General features: G+C 58.6%; 1 protein-coding gene across 8 annotated transcripts in view; it reads right to left on the bottom strand.

The window, feature by feature from the left end:
- Positions 1 to 14: 14 nt before the first annotated feature.
- Positions 15 to 19,605, bottom strand: part of BRF1 (BRF1 general transcription factor IIIB subunit) — a 51,200-nt gene continuing 31,609 nt past the window's right edge. For 2 of the 8 annotated variants that reach the window (XM_019639277.1, XM_019639282.1), the window contains 14 exons: positions 15,771 to 15,920; positions 14,756 to 14,849; positions 13,681 to 13,807; positions 13,202 to 13,241; positions 13,026 to 13,118; positions 12,087 to 12,188; positions 7,749 to 8,009; positions 6,079 to 6,140; positions 5,520 to 5,601; positions 5,390 to 5,445; positions 4,252 to 4,508; positions 2,150 to 2,201; positions 1,501 to 1,707; positions 15 to 1,143 (listed from right to left, as the gene is read on the bottom strand). In XM_019639277.1, the coding sequence (XP_019494822.1) occupies positions 1,099 to 1,143; positions 1,501 to 1,707; positions 2,150 to 2,201; positions 4,252 to 4,508; positions 5,390 to 5,445; positions 5,520 to 5,601; positions 6,079 to 6,140; positions 7,749 to 8,009; positions 12,087 to 12,188; positions 13,026 to 13,118; positions 13,202 to 13,241; positions 13,681 to 13,807; positions 14,756 to 14,849; positions 15,771 to 15,920 (1,628 nt within the window). In that variant the 3' untranslated portion in view covers positions 15 to 1,098. The remainder of the gene's footprint in view (positions 1,144 to 1,500; positions 1,708 to 2,149; positions 2,202 to 4,251; positions 4,509 to 5,389; positions 5,446 to 5,519; positions 5,602 to 6,078; positions 6,141 to 7,748; positions 8,010 to 12,086; positions 12,189 to 13,025; positions 13,119 to 13,201; positions 13,242 to 13,680; positions 13,808 to 14,755; positions 14,850 to 15,770; positions 15,921 to 19,605) is intronic. The other 6 variants (XM_019639283.1, XM_019639281.1, XR_002123623.1 and 3 more) reach the window with 5 other exon arrangements.

Genomic DNA, 19,605 nt, shown 5'->3' with positions numbered 1-19,605 from the left:
CCACAGCCTGAGGATTTCTGCTCAAGTAACAGACCTTCTTGTCCACAGAACCCATTCCCACCTGCCTCCCAGAAGGCCCAGGGGCCGGCTGGCTGCAGGGGCAGGCCAAGGGGCGCAGACACACAACCTCCAAGTCCCGACCTGCAGACTCTGCTGCCCTCTGGGAGGGGCCCCAGCCCGCCCCTGGAGACAGAGTGTGGGGCCCACCAAGGAGTGTGCGGGGCTCTGCCGCCGTGGTCGTCCTCTCCTGGGGGCGTGGGGTGGAGCCAAGACCAGGGCCTTGAGGGGCAGAAGCACCTGCCTGCCCTCCCTGGCCATGTCCAGAGCCATGATGCCCAAGCTGAGACCATCACAGTGGTCTCTGGGTCTCTGATGACAAGACCGGGCCCCCACGAGGGTCCAGGGGATGGGGACCATCTACAGCATGTGGCGGGCTCGAGGACCCCGCCTACCTTCCCTTCGGGGTGCTGGCCAGATGCTAGCTCAGACACGAAGCGCGCACAGCTGTCCTGGCTCAAGCTGTGACGATGTCACCCAGGCAGCCCCAAGGCTCCTGAGCTCTGGTCCTTGTGGTCTCCGGGCCCAGGCAGCGACAGGAAGGCCTGGGTCTGGCTGGGGACTGTCACTGGAGGCACAGGACAGCCAGACCCACAGAGGGATGGGCTGGACACAAAGTGCTTCTCTCTCCGTGACAGCAAGATGGGGAGGGGCCGAGAGTGGGACCCTGTTGCCTGCCCTCCACTCGCCTGGACGCGCAGCTGGGCCTCCCTAGGCCTCGGTGTGCTCACAAGGGACACAACAGTCCCACCTGTGAAGGTTCTTGGGCCACGAGACCCCGTCTGACCAGTCACATGCAGCCATCGGTCCAGTCTCCTGTGCTGGGGAGAAACACGCCTTACGTTGCTCAGAACATGGTCCCACAGCAAATGCCATAGATGCCACACGTGGCTGTGGGACGAGGACTGTGGAGAACACTGGGCAGCGCCCTCTCGTCACCAAGAGTCTCGGCGCTCACACCTGGGGGCTCCAGCCCGAGAGGCCCCGTCTGATCCCCAATGAGACAGCGGGACACCAGCAGGACACTAGCCAGCCGCGAGGTCACACCTCAGTACCCATCGTCATCGTCACCATCACAGCCGTAATCTGCAAAGCACAAAGGACAATCGTGGACGCTGAGGAGTGTTCTGCGGTCAAGGTGCCCAGGGGCCCTTCCCCAACCCCAGCTCCTTGGGCCCCACCGCCATCGATGGGGACGGCCACTCTGGTCTGTCTCTGCAGGTGCTGGCATGTGGGCAGCGGGGGCCTGTCTCCCCACCGAGCATGTGGGAGCTGAGCGGCACAGTGGCAGGAGCCCTACTCGCCTGGCCCCCCTCCCGGCCAGCTCAGCTCCACCCGGCACACCGAGGGCCAGTACACGGAACGTCCGTCAGACTCCTCTCCAGGGTGCAGCAGGCTGGCTGCAGCCACAGGCCGCGTTCAGGCCCTTTCCCTGCCCCTCACCGTCGCCACCCAGCATCTGCAGGGCGCTGACGCAGGGCTCGCCGTCCTCCTCGTCGGGTTCCTCGTCCTCGCCGTCCTCCTCGGCGGCGTGGTACGACACGGGTCCGCTCTCCACCACCACCACCGTGGGCCTCGCGGGCTCAGCTCCCAGGGCGGGGGGGCGGGGGAGCAGGGCCTGCGAGCGAGGGGGCCAGGCTCTGGGACACGCTGCAGGAAGAGACCCCGAGCCTGCACCTGCAGCTCCCCTGGGGTCCCTGGGGGGCCCTCCCACCTTGCTTCTCCGTTCCACCTCCTGGGCCCCACGAGGACCGACGAGGAGGGGAAACCCCTGAGCCTTGGCCTGGGAGGGCCTGGCCCCAAGACAAGGCCACCTTCCAAAACGGCTGGACAGGGGTCAGGGCCTCCCTTCCCAGAGGCTCTCCAGATGGCCCAGGGAGGTGGCCCGCAGGCTGGCCAGGGGTAGGGCTGAAGGGTGCACAGCTCCACGCAGGCACACCCTGTCTGGGGGGCTCCGGGCCCCCAAGCCCCTAGCCGTGGGGAGCAGTGCAGCTGGCATCCCACCCTGTCATGGCCTGCCTTCCCCAGACATCCTATCTCGGGTCTGTTGCTTCCCAAGGCCCCTGCCTCCGGCTGTGTCCACACAACGCACCTCCGCCACGGCTGCCTTCTTAGCTGGCTGCATGGACACCATCGGCCTCAACCTGCGAAAAAGCAGAGGAGGGAAGCAGGGGGTTAGCACTCTAGGACCAAGGCGACCCCTCTCCTTCCAGCCTGAGTGTCTTGGTCGCTCCTCCACCCACCTATCCCCCAGCCCTACAGCACAGAGTACCCTGACTTCTGCTAATGGCACCCCTTCCACTGGGCCTGCTCGCCCTCACTCAGACCCTCCAAACAGGGTGCCCTTCCACACTGTCACTTGCAAGGGACCAAGGGGAGAGCACACCAAATGTCCTTGACATGACTGGCCAGCCCCAGGGGGACGGTGGGACCCCCACCTCAGAGGAGTCAGGCTCTGCTCCCACGCCCGGCCTGTGGGAGCCGTCCAGGCCCAGAAACCCCACGCACCCCAGGCTGGGGGGCAGATGCTGGGGCCACGCTCTGCCAGGAGCTGCACCCATGTGCACCCAGCCCACACAGCCCGCTGTCCTGGGCCTTCCGAGGCCTGGCCCCACTGCTGCACGCCAGCGAACCCTGCAAATACCAGGAGTGGACACTGCAACAGCCTCTAACACGGTGGGGGTCACAGCTGATGCCAGCTGACAAGACACCTGAGCAGCGACAGGCAGCAGAGCTGCCATGGGGCCTCACCCTCTACACCATCTCAGCGGTGGCCCAGGGATGGGGCAAGCCCATGGCAGTGCCCGCAGCCTGCAGGCCAGGCTCCAAGGCAGCCATTCCTACAGGGACCCCAGGCCCCAGAGGTAGTGAATCACCAGAACCCAGGAGGCGGGAAGCCGGCCCTGCCCACTCGGCCACAGAGCCCCCTAGTGAGGGCCAGCCCAGCTGGAGAGAGGACAGGCGGTCAGCGGGGTGTGGGATGAAGGCAGCGGGGAGGGCGTGGGCTGGGGCTCAGCTCCTCTGATTTTACGAGGATATCTGATTCTGGGCATGCTGGCTGGGCCTCTGGGGCTCTGAGAGCACATGGAAGACAAGCTCCTCCCCTTGGCCCCCAACTCCAGCCCACCTGTGGGTCCCCAGCCAGCCAGTGGCCTGGCGGACGTGTGGCCACTGACGGTGGGGTGGGCGTGGGGGGGCGCTGCCAAAGCGCTCAGTCTCCATGGCAAACTGCACGGCCGAGGGGCAGCAGGCAGCTGGGTCCGCCAGAGATGGGGGCTCGCCCACAGCGCTTTCCACCCCACAGCACGGGCAGAGTGCCCGGGGCCCTGAGAGGGCGCTTCGTGTGCTGGGTGAGCAGAGTAGGGACGCTGCAGACAGGGTGCCACGGGTCCCGGCGTGGGGGCCATGTGCAGCCTCATCAAAGGGCAGGCTGAGCAACCTGAGCAGGACGGAGACCCCATTATGGATGTAGGTCTCCACAGTCCAGGGGTCCACAGGGACCACCCAGCTTGGGGAAGCACTTCCCAGGTCCCGGGAAACTGGGGGGCCACACCACCCACAGCGCCTGCTTCTGTGCCTGTCATGGGGGGAACGCGGGGACAGCAATGGGCAGGTCAGCTGGGTCTCTGGAACTGGATGGTGACAGGCTCTGCTGGGTACTCAGGGACTTGGGGAGTCAGGGAATGACAGAGCAGAGTAGCCAAGTTACAGAAAATATGTCACAAAACCATGAAAAATGTTTACTTTCACTTAAGAGGAAGGAAATGCAAATGAGAATGTCACTAGTCAGGTGAGTCAGGACTGAAAAATGATAGCAACAGATGACAGGATGGGGTGGGTGACCCTCTGGGTGACTGCAAGTTCCTGCGGCAACCAGCATGCCCAGGACCGTGTGGATGACAGAGCTGAGTTGCCATGGCAAGGGGCATGGCAGGGGCCCTCACAGAGCTGTCTGGACCAGTCTGCATAGGGTGGTGGCTGTCACCAGCCCGGTCAGGTGACATGGCCGCGGCTCTCACCTTCCCCACCCACTCCCAGGGGCTCCTTTCAGTGGTCTGCACTCAGCTGCCTGTCCCATGAGAGGGGATTCCGGGTGTAGAACGGCTGCCCACCAGCTCCGAGGCAGAGCAGACCCCGACGCGGGACCCTGCAGGGCCCAGGCCCTCCGCGGCAGCCCACCCAATGGCACGGTACCTTTTCCCCAGGCTGGTCACGGGGTCCGCCCTGCTCCTGCGGGCTGGCACCTTTCTGCGCGGCAGCTTCCTGGGGCCGGCGCTGTCCTTGGGTGGCACGACCTCCCGCTGTGGGTGGCTGGTACCCGTGCTGTCCAGGCCCCTGAGCACGTTGTAGTTGATCTTGCTGGAGATGCGTTTGTGCTCCAGCATCTTCTCAATGGCCTCCCCGGCCGTGCGGGCCTGGATAGGCTCCCGGCGCTTGCACGACTTTCTGGGCTACACGGGGACAAGAGTCACGCATCCTGTGCGTCTGCAGGTGGAGCCCATGGACTCGCGAGGTGCTGAGCAGGCTGTGGGAGCGGGGGCCAGCGGACCACCGGGGCCAAGGCCCACCCTGCCCACGTGCGCCCTCCCCCCGCAGCCGGGAGCCCAGCCCAGTGCCAAAGGGGCCACCGGGCAGCAACGGCTATACACGCCCACAGCCTGCCAGGCCAACCCCGACCGTCCTGGGCCTGCGGCCTCATGGAGAGACAGAGCAGGGTGCTCCTTGTGCTCCGGGGATGTCACCCAGCAGGGAGGTGGGGGCCCCTGGACCTTGTGCTGGGCGTGGGAGCTGCAGACCACCTGTAGGAGCCGGCCCATGCTGTCTCTCCAGCCCACCAGGCTGCCTGAGCAGCCCGCATCGTGGCTTGGGGGGGGGGGCCCAAGCCCTGACCGCAAGCTCCAGGGCCCCCCCTCCCTGCCTCCTTCCTCTTGATGTCAGAGAGGTCCTTGCGCACAGCCTGAGCTGCTGCATGCCAGGCTGTCGCGCCTCACTCAGAGGCCTGACTGCTCCCCGACGCAGAGGTGTGGCCAGGCATCACAGCCTAACCACACCGAGCAGCTAAGCCACATCACTGTGGCCGCCAACAGGACAGAGGTGGCGTGACAAGCAGGCTTTGCTGGGTCAGAGGAGGGGCGGGCCCTCAGCACAGGTCCTGAGTCCCGGCAGCCTGCCCAAGGCTCCCCTGAAACTGCAGGGTGTGCCCATCCGAGGGGCGCCCAGGGACGCAGGTCTGAGGCTGGAGGGCACCCACCGCCTGCTCCAGCCCCGCCGGGAGCCCTCACACCACCAGGAGGGGAAAGGCTGGCCTCCCCTGCACCAGAGTGCGCCCCACCTTGTGCTCCTTGTAGATGCCCAGCTCCTTCTCCTTTGCGATTCTGGCTTCCTTCTCTGAAAGACCAACAAGCCGCAGGGTCAGCGAGGGCCCAGGAGCCAGGGCGCCTGGGCGGTGGGCGGGCACTCACCCCTCTGCTCCCGCAGGTACTCCGCATTCTCCCGCATCCACAGCTCCGCCTTCACGCGGGCTTCCGCCTCGTTCAGGATGTACTAAGCAGAACACAGGGCACACTTGGGTCTCGGCCAAACATACTTTCCACCCATGTAACCGGTCAGGGGTGCGCCTCCAACCCAAGGGGACACCTGCCTCCTCTGCATTCCCATGGCGCTCCCTCTGCCCCGAGGGCACAGGAGCTGGGCCAGCCAGATGACAGGGACACAGGGCCCGAGAAGGGAGCGAGCTGAGGGGGAGAGACAGCACAGACTAACAGGTGGGCTCAGGTGCCACGAGTGAGAAAGGCAGGGGAAGGCTGCCCACTGCTAGAGGACAAGCACACTGCAGAAACTGCTAAGAGCTCCTCCAAATGGCCCTGGGATTGGGGGCCAGGAGGTGTGGGCACCTGGGTCAGTGGGCCCTGTGACTGGAGACACACCACCAGACCCAGGCAGGCCATGCATCCCGCAGGGCACAGGCAGGCAGCTGCACACCTCGCCGGCCCTGTGAGGGCGCAGAGCCCCGGCGCTCACCCTGTCAATCTCCAGGTCGTCAATGCCGCTGAGGTCTAGCTCGCCGTCCCCAGAAGTGTCTTCTAGAGGGAAGCACAGCGTCCGTTCGCGCACAGATACTAGCAGGGCTCACAGGGCTTGCGGTTCCGGCCAAGGCCTTCTAGAGCCCCACTTCCTTCTTGCCTCCGTGGGCTGGCACTGCTCTCCACGTGTGCACAGGGGATGATCCTATGTCCTGGCCTCCATCAAGGAAGCAGGACACTAAATGGGGCTGCACGGCAAACCATGGCAGTCCTGTGCATCCTGTACAGAGCAGCTTTCCAGACTGGGAGGGGTCAGCCAGTTCTCTGCTCAGCAACCCGGGAGCCCTCAGTGACCGTGCTCAGGATGTGCCCAAAACCTATCGCTACCCTCCTGCCACAGCTGGGTCAACAGCATGATCTGCATGGCCCAGAAATCGGAGCGGCCCCTCCGGTCTGCTGCCCTTCATTTCATCACCCAGTGTCCTCGGCCAAGTCCTGGAGGTAGCAGCCCACACACAGAAGGCTGTCTGGGATGCTCTCCGGCCGCGTCCTCACTCCACAGCTGAGGCTCTGTGAGGGTCCCCTTGGAGCTCCAACGCACCCTCACACCCCTTTGGGGCCCACCTCCATCTCTTAGCTCCAGCCAGAATGGCTTCTTTCTACTCCGGGGTCACGGTATCCCTGCTGTCTCAGAGCCTTTGTGCATGCCCTCTGCCGAGTGCTTTGCAGGACCCACCCCAGTTTCCACTCACACAGCAGCTCCTTCTTGGGACAACCTAATATACTTACCTGATGGCTATGTCTGTGTCCCCATTCCTCACCCCACTACACTACCACCGCTCTCAGAACAGGCACATGGCCACCCACGGCCGTGCCTGGCCCACAAGACACGTGGTAAACGTCTAAGCAGCTCAACAGCTTCTCGGAGCAGTGTCCCCTCACAGGGACCCTCCACACAGAGGTCAAACCCTCGGCGCCTGGAGCGAGGCAGGGCCCACATTCTGCAGCGGGGGGCCTGGGGAGGACTGTCCTGGCAGAGGATCAGGACCTGCTGTTGGGAGTGATGTGACGGAACACAACCCGCCTTTGTCCTGGAGCTGCCAGCATCCTAGGCCTTGCCCGGTGGGGTGGGAGCAACTGTCCCCCTGCTCAGTGGCTGTCACTGCTGGAGCTCAGCAAGCGATGTCTGTCTGACCACAGGGGCTGTGCCCTCAGCCAACGATTTTGCACCAGGTTAGACAAATGCAGAAGGACGGGCACGGATGCTGGTCTCTGTCCCCACAGGCCCCTTTGTGACAAGTGGCCATGACTTCTCAGCTAAGATTTGCAGGACGCCACTGCACAGATGTTATGGGGGCCCACACGGGGGGGCAGAAAAGGGGCATGCGGCCACAACCCAACCAAATGGAGGGCTGGCCAGGACCTGAGCCGGCGGACCAACAGACGAGGACCCCCGAGATGGTGATGCCCAGCTGGTATGTGGGGTGTCAGCCAGCACATGCTGGTCACTGACTGCTCACACAGCCCTGCAGTGGGGCCGGCAGAGCCCTCGCCCACCTTCTAGAAGCTGCACCCCAACAACAGTGCCTCCACCTCCACAGACCAGAAGGGATGACCCACAGCTGGATGGCCCCCTGGCCCCAGCCTACCCCACCCCTGGGCACTCACTGGGGTCCCGGCTCTGGGAGGAGATGCACTCTCGGATGGAGTCTGAGATGCCCAGGCTGGCCGCCGTGGGCATGGGGCCGAGCAGGGACTCTAGGGCGGGAGACCTGCCACCCACATCAGGGCTGCCCGCCGCCTCCAAGCTGCTGCCACCAAGAAGCTCCCGGTAGAAGTCCTTGTTCAGGTGGCTGGCAGCGGCCTCCAGCTCCTCATCCTCGGCGTCCTCTTCACCAAACAAGCTGGCCGTGGTGTCCTCGATGGAGCCTGGGGACACAATTCCATACACCGCCCATCAGCCAGGAAGTTAGCCAGGGAGAGCCCACTTCTGTGTAGAGAAACACTGCCACCCAGCTGCAAAAGGCAGTCACCCCACTTATGCGAACAACTGGGACTGAGAGCACCGCCATGCACCACTGGGAGACGTGGGTGTCACAAAGGGCGCCTTTGCCCACATGCCCTCCAGTCCATCTCCGCCCACTTCGGCATGGTGTGAAATTAACACAGCATGGGTCACACAGTCTTAAACATAACAGCTCAAAGGACAAACTCTTCAGAAAACAGTGGAGGAAAAGCTTGTGACTCTGAGTTAGGCAAAAATTTCTCAGAAGTAACACTAAAAGCAGAATCCATAAATCGCTGATAAGTCAGGTGTCATCAAAATTGGGACGATGCATAGACTTACTGCAAATCACAGTCTGATGAAAGACTTCTATTAAGAAGCTACAAAGAGCCCTCAGAACTCCATAACAAGGAAACAGAACCCAGGAGAAAAGGGACCAGAGATGTGAACGGACCTCAGCAAAGAGGACGTCTGGGTGGTAAGTAAGACATCATTAGCACACCCCTACAGAGATACTGGAAAAGCCACAGTGACCCCCCCCCCCAGGAAGATGGGACTCTTTGATCCAGGCAGGACTAGATGTGGTGCGGCCATGTGGAAAGCGGCCGGATGCTTCTTAAAGATGGAAACCCACGCCTTCCCTCAGCCCCACAGCCATTACTTAGCAGTCACCCAAGAGACGGGTCGGCAAACTTTTGAGATGGAAGAGCCGCCAGGGGTCAGCAGACTATGGCTCGCGAGCCACATGCGGCTCTTTGGGTGTGGCTCTAAAGTAAAACTTTACATGTGGCTCTAAAGTAAAACTGAAAATGAAAATAAAACTATCATAGTTTCATTTATAAAATTTTTAAAGGATATTATTCACATAATGGTGATTATGTAAACATACATTTATGGCTCTCAATTTTTAAATTGTGAGGGACAGGATTGGCTCTTCCAGGGGTTGGCAAACTTTCGAGACGGAACGTACCCAAAGAGCTGCATGTGGCTCGTGAGCTGCAGTTTGCCAACCCTTGACCCAAGAGAAACGGGAGGAAACATCCACGTGGAAACTTGGATGAGAACGCTCACAGTGCTCAAGTGCAAAGGTCCCAACCTGCAAATAACCCAAATGTCCTTCGACCCAGGATGAGATGACCCATCAGGGTGGGTCCAGGCACTACTCACTGCTCCAGTGGAAAGGGACGGGATGCTGATGGTGACGCAACAGTGAGACTGAGGGAGCAGAGTGCACATTACACGACCCCTTTGTGTAGGATTCCAGAAAACACAATTCCTAGTTACAGAAGGCAGTGCAGGGGTTGCTGGGGCTGGGTGGGTCAGATGACAGAGACCTGAGGACATTTTGGGGCAATGCATGTGTCCCCTGTCCTCATCATGGGGAGGGTTTCACAGGGGAAAGCATGTCACAGCTCACCCAGTGCAGCCTTTCAAGCCTGACCACCGTCGTATGTTGATGACACCTCAATAGTCAATAAAAAGTTATCCAAGGCTACACTTCATCTTATCAATTATTTAAACACTTAAAGCCATGGTTAGCACTGAGTGTCATGTGAGGGGTTCACGTCTGACAAATGTTTCCCAGGGAAAACCCATTAGATTCCTGAGAGCAGGAAAACTACGTGGCTGGCAATCTCCTGGATGTGTTGAGGGCTCTCCACTGAGGGCCAGGCGCTGGGCATGCAGCTGTACTCACGTCCTGCTGGTCGAGCCTTGGACCACCTGCAGCGCAGCCTTGCTCTCGCCCGACACCCCACTCCCCCACCTGGAGCTGGACCATGTCCCTCCTCAGCGCGGGCCCTTCTGCAACCCCACTGGACCCCATGTGAAACCACAGTCCTGCACGGCCCACACAGCCCGCCCCAGGACACCTGAGCCCACCTGGGCTCCCACTGTGCCCCACCCAGGCCGGCCGGGGACATGGCCCATTGGCACATGGTGCTTCCCCTCCATGCCGTCAACCACACTGTGGAGCCCACTTCATTATCATGGGTGTCACTTGACATCCCCACAGGAGGGCCAGCAGCAGGAGGGCTGTGGTCTCTGCAGTGCCTGCGGGGTCCCAGAGCCCCGTGCTCTGGACATACACAACACCCTCTCCTGCAAAAGGGCTCCTCCCCACTGCCATGGCCACTTCCCCTACACCCCAGCCCCTCTGCAGACATCTGTCTCCTGCACCAGCCTGGCCGCCCTCCTCGCAGAGCTTCACAAGGCAGAGTGACAGAGGACAGGACACGCGGGAGTCACGGCTCAGGAGGCCATCTGCTGAGAGGCTCCGTGACCCACAGGGCTGGTCGTGTCCTGCTTAATCCCAGGTGGGCGGGATGAAGTGTCTGTCACCCTGACAACGTAGACGTGATCTGCACAACCAAACTGGAGGTTGTGTGCAAGGGGGCGACACCCCACGGCCTCATCAGGAAGAGACACGTGTGGAGGAGCTGGAGCTGGACAGCACTGGCAGGCAGGAGTGGGAGGAGCATGATCATGTCTTCATGTCGGGCCAGGAAACAGAATTCTGAAGCAACGACACCAAGAAAACCAGGGGATGAAACCAGCGGGGTCCAGCGAAGGCCTCGAAGAACGAGATTCAACTGTAGGAAGAGAAAGCTTGCAGGCTGGACCAGAATGCAGAGCCCAGCCCTCTGCCGCGTGGGGTCGGCAGGCAGAGCAGAGCAGTGCTCAGACCTGCCAGGGCGCCAGGCACCCAAAACATGCCAGCCGTGGGAGCCGTGTCGGGGCAGCGGACATCAGCCACCTGTGTCCAGGAGACATCACTGGGTAGAGTAAGTAAAGGTCAGAAAACCTGAGACATTAGGCAACAGGACAACCCCACAGATGAGGGAGCCTGGGCTGTACTAGATCAGAGGAGCCCCGCCCTAAGCCCCACGGTATCTGCAACCCACAACCACGCCAGGCATGTGGTAGATGGCACAGAGGAGGGACTGTGCCAGCAACACTCCTAGTCACGAGGTGATAAACACACAATTGAACAACCAAAGCAGAAAACAAAAGGCCCCCGCCCCCTGAAGCTTGAACGCCCTCACTCAGCTCTGAGCCCCAAATACAAACACAATCTGAGATCATGAGTGACAGGAAGCACCTGCCACCACAACAGTGGGCTGCAGCTAAATGGCAGTCAGGGGGCGCCCTGCCCTGCCCTGCCCTGCCCTGCCCTGCCCTGCCCTGGTGTGCTGTCTAGAAAGCCAGAGTGACAGCAGGTAAGCAGCGCCCGGCAGGGCTGCAGGTGGACAGGCTGGAAGGAGGGCCGCAGGGCCAAACACAGAACTTATAAATCAATGCAAAGCTGCAGGGACCGCAAATCAATAATCTCGCAAGGAAAAAAGCCCAGAAAACAGAACTACCCGAAAATGAAAGAATAAGAAAGAAAATCACAGAAACAATAAAATCAAAAGTATCATAAGATACAAGTTGGCTCAATTCTGTGCAAAAAGTCTGGCCGGCCAGATAGGACAGACAGGAGCATGAGAACTGACAGGCCTCCCAGAACCACGGCGGGCTAGACGCAGGGCGCCATGGAGATGATGGATTGCACCCACCCACCCAAGAAAGCCCTACATCCTCTCCAGACCCTGCAGACAGGGTCTCACCAAGTGCCAAGGCAGGACGGCTCGGTGAACACTTTACAGGAAAAAGTGGCCTCTTGGCCCTAAGCCCGCATGTGTCCTGGGACGGCCCTGAGACCTTGTGGGGCCGCTGGGCCATATAGCCCGGTACCAAAGGGCTGAGCGATGGACTACTCAGGGACGGAAATTAGGGGCCTAAAAATCGTAAGGAGCAGCAACGGTCCTGTTGAAGACACAATCACAGAAGCTCAACCGACAATGGGGTCATGTCCCAATAAAACACTCTAAGTTGAAAACGCACCGAATACACCTAACCTACAAAGGTGGTGGCCGAGCCGCCTTAACCATGCTTGGAATGCACAGCAACTCACAGTGGGCGACTGGACTCTATCGCAAGGGTAAACGCCCTGTTCTCACCAGACGCAGGAGATGCAGACGGGTGTTCTGTGGCCGTGATGGGAAGTGACGTCCACGAGCCTGGCACACCACGCACTGCAGGGGGTGGGTCATCACCTGTGCCTGTGTTGTAACAGCACCCACGTGTGTGGCTAGCCCCACAATCCATCAACACACAAACTTCCAAGTACAGTTTCTACTAAACAAGTGCTGCTTTTGTACCCCGTAAAGTTGAGTGACGTGGTCTGAGCAGCCTGAGTGGGGATGCCTTCCTTGGAAAACCCCAGGATAAGCTGAGGGCACCTAAGAGCGGCAATGGGCTTCCTGACATATGTGGAGGTCACTGTCGCCCCAATAAGCAGCGGCTGACAGGGGCAGGAAGGACACCACTTCCAGCAGCCAGTGCAGCCTAGGGGGGATGGGGGATGGGGGATGGCACCACCTTCCTCAAGCCACGGAGGGGCAGAGTGCCAGGAGGCGCACAGGACAACCTTAGAGATCACGTGGGAAACAAGCGAAGTGGCTGCGGGAGCGCGAGGGCCACACGCACATCGCTCGCTCCCGGTCCTGACGAGCCAGGGTGTACGGTGGAGTCACACCCAGCCATGGCCATCCCGAGAGAAATGGAGACCACTTGTACAGGAAGGGCTCTGTCCCAGATCGCTCACAGCCCTCGGTGCCCTGGCCGACTGTGGGCTGCGTGGGCGTGTCTCTACCCACGGGCAGCAGGCGGGGCTGGCCTGATCAGAGAACAAGAACCAGAAGGGCCGTGACTTCAGCCCAGGGCAACGGGGACAGGGGACCGGTCAGGAAGAGTCAGATGCTGCAGGAGCTGCTCAGGACTGAGCTGGAGCCTATGGGGAGGCAGGTGTCTGTCCTAGGAGCAGCCGGACACTCAGCACAGGGCGCTGGGGCCAGCAGGCGACTGGCAGCCTGGGGTTGGGGATGCGGTGGGCTCACCGTCTCGTGCCAGGCTGGCCAGGGCTCCCTTGGCCTTGGGCCGGCTGTTCTCTAGTTCAATCTCAATCGCGTCTTGGTAGCTGGATATTTCACCTGCAGTAATAAGTTAGGAACAGAGTAAGCACCAAATCCCTCTTCCTCAGCCCGGGCATGTGCGCGGCAGGGTGGCTGGTTACCTTCAACTTCCTCCAGTTTCTTCGATAGGACTTGTTCAAGCTGAAAGCAAAGAGGACAGCGACACTGAGTAACAGGCCCGACGCGAGGCCCCTGCAGGCTTGTCCCTGACGCAGTGGGGCCTAACCCTGGCCTGGCTGCAGACTTGCTTCACCGCTGACGAGGGGTGAACAGCAGCAGCCTTGCGGGGCCGGGATGGGGAGACTGAGTTGTGTCTCGGGCCCCCACCCCTACAGAGAGGGACGCACACACAGCCCTCCAGACAGACATTAGCAGCTGGGCGCCAGAGAGAAGCGCCCCTCCCCCCAGCCCACGGCACCCTAGAAGCCGCTGAGGGGGAGGCTGGGGAGCAGAGCCGGTGTGCAGTATTCCATCACCTGCCCCACACGCATGCATGCACGCAGACCCACTTTACCCCGTGACTAAGAACAAGAACGTGGAGTGTCAGGCCTATGGCGGCCAGGCGCGTGGGGGGGCTTGCCTGCTTCACGCGCAGCTTCCTCTGCCCAGCTGTGTACGATGGGGGGTCGCACTCTTCTTCCAAATCAATCTTCATAAACTCGTCCACAGTCAGCTGACTAGTGGGGGTGTCTTCAAATTCCGTGAGCCTAAGACAGAGACGTGAAAGAGAGTCTACGGCCCTGAAAAGAGCCACTTACTCCGGCACCCTGTGCACGAAACAGCTTCTTGGACAGCCCAGAGCCCTGGTCACACTCAGCTGGGGGCACAGGCCCAGATGCTTTCCGGCAGCCCCGTGGCTCCCCGAGACAGGCTCAGATAAGGCCCCGGAAGGAGACAGAAGAGCCAGCAGCCTGGGCAGTCGTGCGCTGGTGTGCCTGACTGGAGGTTTACCCTCCCCAACTCGGTCAACTTTCTATATTTCATGCAATTTTCAAAATGTTTAGTGAAAGAATTTTAGAAGAGAGTTAGAAGTTGAATAAGCACATAATTTTCCATCTGCCTTTGAAAGCTGCCACAGGCCATGACCTCTGTTGAAAACCAGTCACATGTAGCAGACTCATTGGTGGTGGACTGGGCAGGACAACAGACCTGCAGTGGCCCGTGCTCCCTCCTGTCACAGTCTAAGTGCAGCTGTGGCTGGAGATGAGCTGTGGCCACCCGTCAACTCCGCACCCCAAAGCAGCACCTTGATGGGTCACGCGGTTACACGACGCGTGGCCCTCGTCTGAGCTCGGCTTCCCCTAGGTGACTGGTCACTTAGGCCCCACCAAGCAGGAGACTGGCGAGGCCACTCTCAGTGCCCACTTCCTGATCCTTGTGAGTCTGAGCAACTTTACAAACCACTGTCCACCTCAACTTAGCTTAGAGAGGAACAAGGTGTAGAAGAAAGGGGCCACCACTGCAACATGTTGGTGCAGCCCCAGAAAGGATAACCGGGGCCCTCTGCAGGGGCTGTGCTGTGTCCTGCCCAGACAGAAGTGAACAGGACCCTAGGAGGGCCCAGCCCAATGGAAGAGGCAGCCCTGCCCCCCAGGCCTGGCCCAGCCCAATGGAGGAGGCAGCCCCGCCCTAGGCCACCAGCAACAGTCACCCACCTCTTCCGCAACGTGGACTCGCACACCTTGACTACGCTGATGACCTCTTTGACCGTTCTTCGGAAATCGTGCATCCTGGCTGCCACCAGAAGTGCTAGAAAGGAACCCAGCAGGGGGTTAGGAAGCAGAGCACAACACTTGGGCAGACCCTGCATTCAGGGGGCTGACTGTGGGCAGCCAGACCCCTGCCTGGGCACTGCCCCACCAGGTGAGCCTCCCAGCAAAGCTGGGTTCTCCGCCCTGCGGGTGGTGGCTGCACCGGTCTGTGTGGTTGTCACAACACTGAGAGCCACGCACTGCTCTCCGTGCGACTGGGCCCTGCTTTACAAAATGTAAAAATGCTGGTCACACACTCCATGGTTAAATATAAGAATTAAAGTATGTTTTTGAGAATTTCATATAAGCCCTCAAAGTAGCCAAGTTCACTCTGAGGTGCCTTGTGTGGGAAACACTGGCTGGCGATGGAGCTGAGGACTGAGGACACAGCCCAGGGCTGGGGAGAAAAGGGAGTGGGCTGCACATGGCGCCCGACTCTGGACTGCAATCTGCAAGTCAGGCTTTGGATGGAAAACGGACCGAGGGCAGTGATGACCCTCTTGGTGGATGAGTGTGGGAACGGGGGCCCTTCATTTTCTGGGAAGGGGGGGCCCTGGGTAAGCAGCCGGGAGGAAGAGCAACAGCTCTGCCAGCCTGAGGGCCTCCTGGGAGGGAGTTCCAGGTCTAGGAGCTCCATCAGACTGACAGCACTGGCAACACAGCAGACTGTCTTCGGGCAGCTGGCACCAGAGGGGACACCAGACAGTTGTCCCGTGAGGGCCAGGGTGCCCTCTGCAGTAATGACTCAGTATGGGGGCAGGGCTGGCCACATGACCATGCCCCAGCAGTCAAGCCTGGGGTCCCCTAAGCATCTAAGAGTCCTGCCCCTTAGCACTGTGGGGGCCCATGGGGAGCAGGTGGAGGTGGAGCCTCCCCGCTACCCACCAGCGGCCAGGCCACCTGACTGCGAGACCCCTACCTGCCCCACAGAGGCCCGAGGGACGCCGGCCCGTGTGCATCCAGTCCCTCTTCATCCTCTGCAGGAGCCTCAGGGCCGTCATGGACACCTCGTGGTTCCTGTCGCCGAACTCCAGCAGGTGGGCAAAGCGTGGGATGTACAGGCAGGGGTCTGTGGCAGACACACGCCTCAGTGCGGGCCCTGGGCAGGAGCTGCCTGGCCACCGTCGGCTGGCACAGCCCCCCTTCAGGGCCACCCTCCCATCATTCTGTGCAGACTCCCTGGGGTCCTCCCGCCCTGGGACTTGCAGCCTCCCTGACCTTCAGCTGGGGGCCCTCAGTGCATGCCTGCGTAGCGGCTGTTGCAGATGGCGTGGGGCTAGTGGGCAGTGTGAGTTCTGTGCACGGGTGGGGCATGCAGACCCACACACAATACTTTGCTGCTTCCTTTGGCATTCCGTGGGTTAGAAGTGAGGTCAAGCGTATGTTTTACATATTTATTTGCTGCATTTACTCTTGTGAAATGTCAGCTTCTGTCTTCTGCCCTTTTGTCTATGGGCATGTGTCTCATCTCTTTACATATGAGTAAGTGCCTACTGCTTCCTAAGGGAAAGCCAGCCTGCTCAGGAGGGACCCCTGCATGTCCCCCAGGCTCTGGAATAGGAGGCTTTACGGAGTTCCCAGCCTCTGGGGCTGCCATCGCCACGAAATCACTTATGGAACTCAGCTGATTACTGTGATTGTCACAGGTGCCACGCAGGCTCTGTGGCAGGCTCTGTGATGGAGAACACAGGGGCGAGACCTTTGGACAGGATCCTCCAGCAAAGCCTTGCTCAAGAGGGGCTGCTGGGGCTGAGGCTTGTGGGGGTGCCAGGCAGGAGCCACATGCGCTGGCAGATGGCGGAGGAGTAGGGGAAGCGGATTGGGAGACCCTGGCAGGCACGGCAGGGCGTCAGTGAGCTCATTAACCCCCAACAGGAGCAGGTGACATGAGATGCCGCTATCTGCCAGCACCAGGCACCCTGCTTGTGGGCCATGGCCAGACCACTTCTCCCGGCCTCCCAGCAGCTACAGGGCTTATATGACTGAGCTCTGGCCCCAGAAGCCTTGGGAGATCCTATAAGCACCGCGATCCGTCCCGACAGCCTTGGCTCACAAATAGGACCCAGAGAAGGTTTCTGAGGCCACAGAGATTGGCACTGGCCCCTGAAGCAGCATGGGTCCCCAAGAGACTGCGTGGACCCAAGTGACACTTCCCCACACTGACCAGCGAGCAGTGCTTCTCGGCTGATGCACCAGCATGACTCTAACATCCGTCCAGCCCAGCCCACCCCACCCAACACAGACAGCTGCCACCTCTTATTCCCTTTCCACGTGAGCAGACGGCGCAGAGACCGCCGGGCCCCAAGGCCACGTGGCCATCATGGGGCAGACTCAGGTTTGAGCCTGGGCAGTCTGGAGCTACAGCCCACTACTACCCTGGGTGCTTTGTTTTACACTGCTTTGGAGTCTTTTTGGTGATCTGGTTGCTAGAAAAGATATTATTGGGAGAAAACAGATATATTTTTAAAATTAAATATCAATAGTTGTTAAGATTTCTATTTCTTATAAATCATAAACCATCAGAACTAGGGATTAAACGCACATTAAAAGAGCTCATCCTGGTTGAGGTGGGACTTTAACACTGATTAGTTCTTGAAACAGAAAAATGTAAGTCTAAAAATACTGGTAAAAGGGGCTGGCCAAGTGGTGCGTTGGTTAAGAGCTGGCTTGGGACGCCAGAGGGCCCCGGTTCAGATTCCCATGTATGAGGGCCAGTGACACTGCCCTCCACAGCTAAGATGCTGAACAACAGCTCAACCTGGAGCTGGGCTGCCATGAGTCACTGGCAACGGTGTAGGCTGCAGCCCCTGCAGCAGTGGGTTGCCATGGGCTACCGTGTGTAGCCAGCAGCCAGCGTGAGTGGCCAGCAGCCGCTGAGAGCGGCTGTCCAGAAGCCGGCGACTGATCTGCCTCGCCCTGGAAGAGTGCAATGATGGTGCTAACTTGGGCCAAGGAAGCAACATCCTCCACAACCAGACTGCAGAACAAAAGGACAGCAACTTGTCTGTTCCCCTTCCCCCAATTCCCCAATAAAAATCTTAAAAAACAAACAAACAAACAAACAAACAAACTGGTAAAAGTTTCAAGAGAAAATACACCAGGAGACTGGGGTGGTGGTGGGAGGGACTGGGGAATTTCAATGGGAGAAGGGAAGAACAAAGCTAAGGAAGAAAGTAACAACCCACAAATTCAGATCATGTGACCTAAGTGAGATTCTCTCATCAGCTTGGATAAAAAGGCTATTTACAAGACATACACACACACACACACACACACACACACACACGGTGCAAAAGCGAAGAAGAAAAAGCTGTGCTGGGACACACACACAAGCAGGTCACGCAGCGCAGAAGACGGAGGTGACGCCATGGCAGCTTGGGATTCAAGGTGAGAGAGCCGTGAAAAGGGCCAAGCGGAACATTTTAAGGGGAACAACCACCTTAAAGAAGGTAAGACAGACACAGGGAAATACAGCGGGAACTAAACACAGCATAAAATGCTGGAAACAGTTTCAAAGCACTCTAATGAGAGTGTTTAACACAGTTCTCTCAAACTTAAGCTGACTAGAGGAAAAACGACTGCATGCAGGCGCTGCACCCCATCACCACAGGCTGGACCTAACAAATGTATTTTAAGTTCAACACCCGGCAAACAGCAAACGTGCTTCTCCCAAGTCTGAAGGACAGTTACCGACACTGTCTTAGAGAACAAAGAAGCCCTCAATAGGACCGGACCGGACCAAACCAGAGAACAGAGCTCTCACAGCATGTGCATGCCCTCTGACCTCAAGCACAAGAACACTAAAACTCAGCCAGAAAAAGATAAACACAGTCACCTCACCTCCAAGCAAACTATTAGGAAACTAAAGACCAATCTTTTAGATAACTTTATAGACGTAAATGCCTTGTTAAAGAGAAAATTGTAAAATAAACATTAAGTAGAAAATTTAAAAATTAACAAAGTAAAAGTATTTAAAGTAGGCAAAAGAGTAATGAAAAATAAGTTATCACCACCAGGAAAAAGCTTTAAAAGACAAAAGCCAAAAAGACAGTGGTTACTGGTGTAAGGACAGACATAGAGACCCGGGACAGGACAGGGCCCGGGAACAATCTGCCACACACTGTCGGTGACCTCCCATAAGAAGCAGAAGACAGAAGGGCATCTCTTCAACAAATGGGGTTGGAAAACTGGACATCCACATGCAAGAGAATAAAAATGGACCCTTCCCTTATATACAAAAACGAACTCAAAACGGATTAAAGAGGTAACTGAAGACACGAAAATTATAAAACTCCCAAAAGAAAACTTAGAGGAAAGCTTCCTAGCATTGGTGTGGGCGGTGCTTTCTTGGATGTGACACCGAAAGCACAGGCAACAAAAGCAAAAATAGACAAATGGGACACTTCAAACTTAAAAACTCAGGTGTAGCAAAGGAAACGGTGAAAAGGTGCCGAGGAGTTAATGGGAAACTATACAGAGGGAGCCAAAACAACGTTTACACGTTTTAAAAAAGGAAAAAACTGCATTAAAATTGTAACACTCAATATATACCAATAACAAATAATAAACACACATCATATGGATACATTTTTTTGGCACCCCTGGTATTTTCAAATCACGTGTCTGATAAGGGATTAACATTTCCTAAAACCCCTTAACAACAAAAACCCAATTAGAAAGTGGGCAAAGAACTTGAATAGTCATTTCTCCAAAGACACAGAGAAAACCAACAAGCACGTGACAAGATGCTGGAA

The sequence above is a fragment of the Hipposideros armiger genome, unplaced genomic scaffold (genome assembly GCF_001890085.2).
Source record: "Hipposideros armiger isolate ML-2016 unplaced genomic scaffold, ASM189008v1 scaffold_43, whole genome shotgun sequence".
In the NCBI taxonomy this organism is placed as follows: domain Eukaryota; kingdom Metazoa; phylum Chordata; class Mammalia; order Chiroptera; family Hipposideridae; genus Hipposideros; species Hipposideros armiger.
The sequence above is the reverse complement of the archived record's forward strand: the minus strand, read 5'-3'. Positions and strand labels throughout refer to the sequence as shown.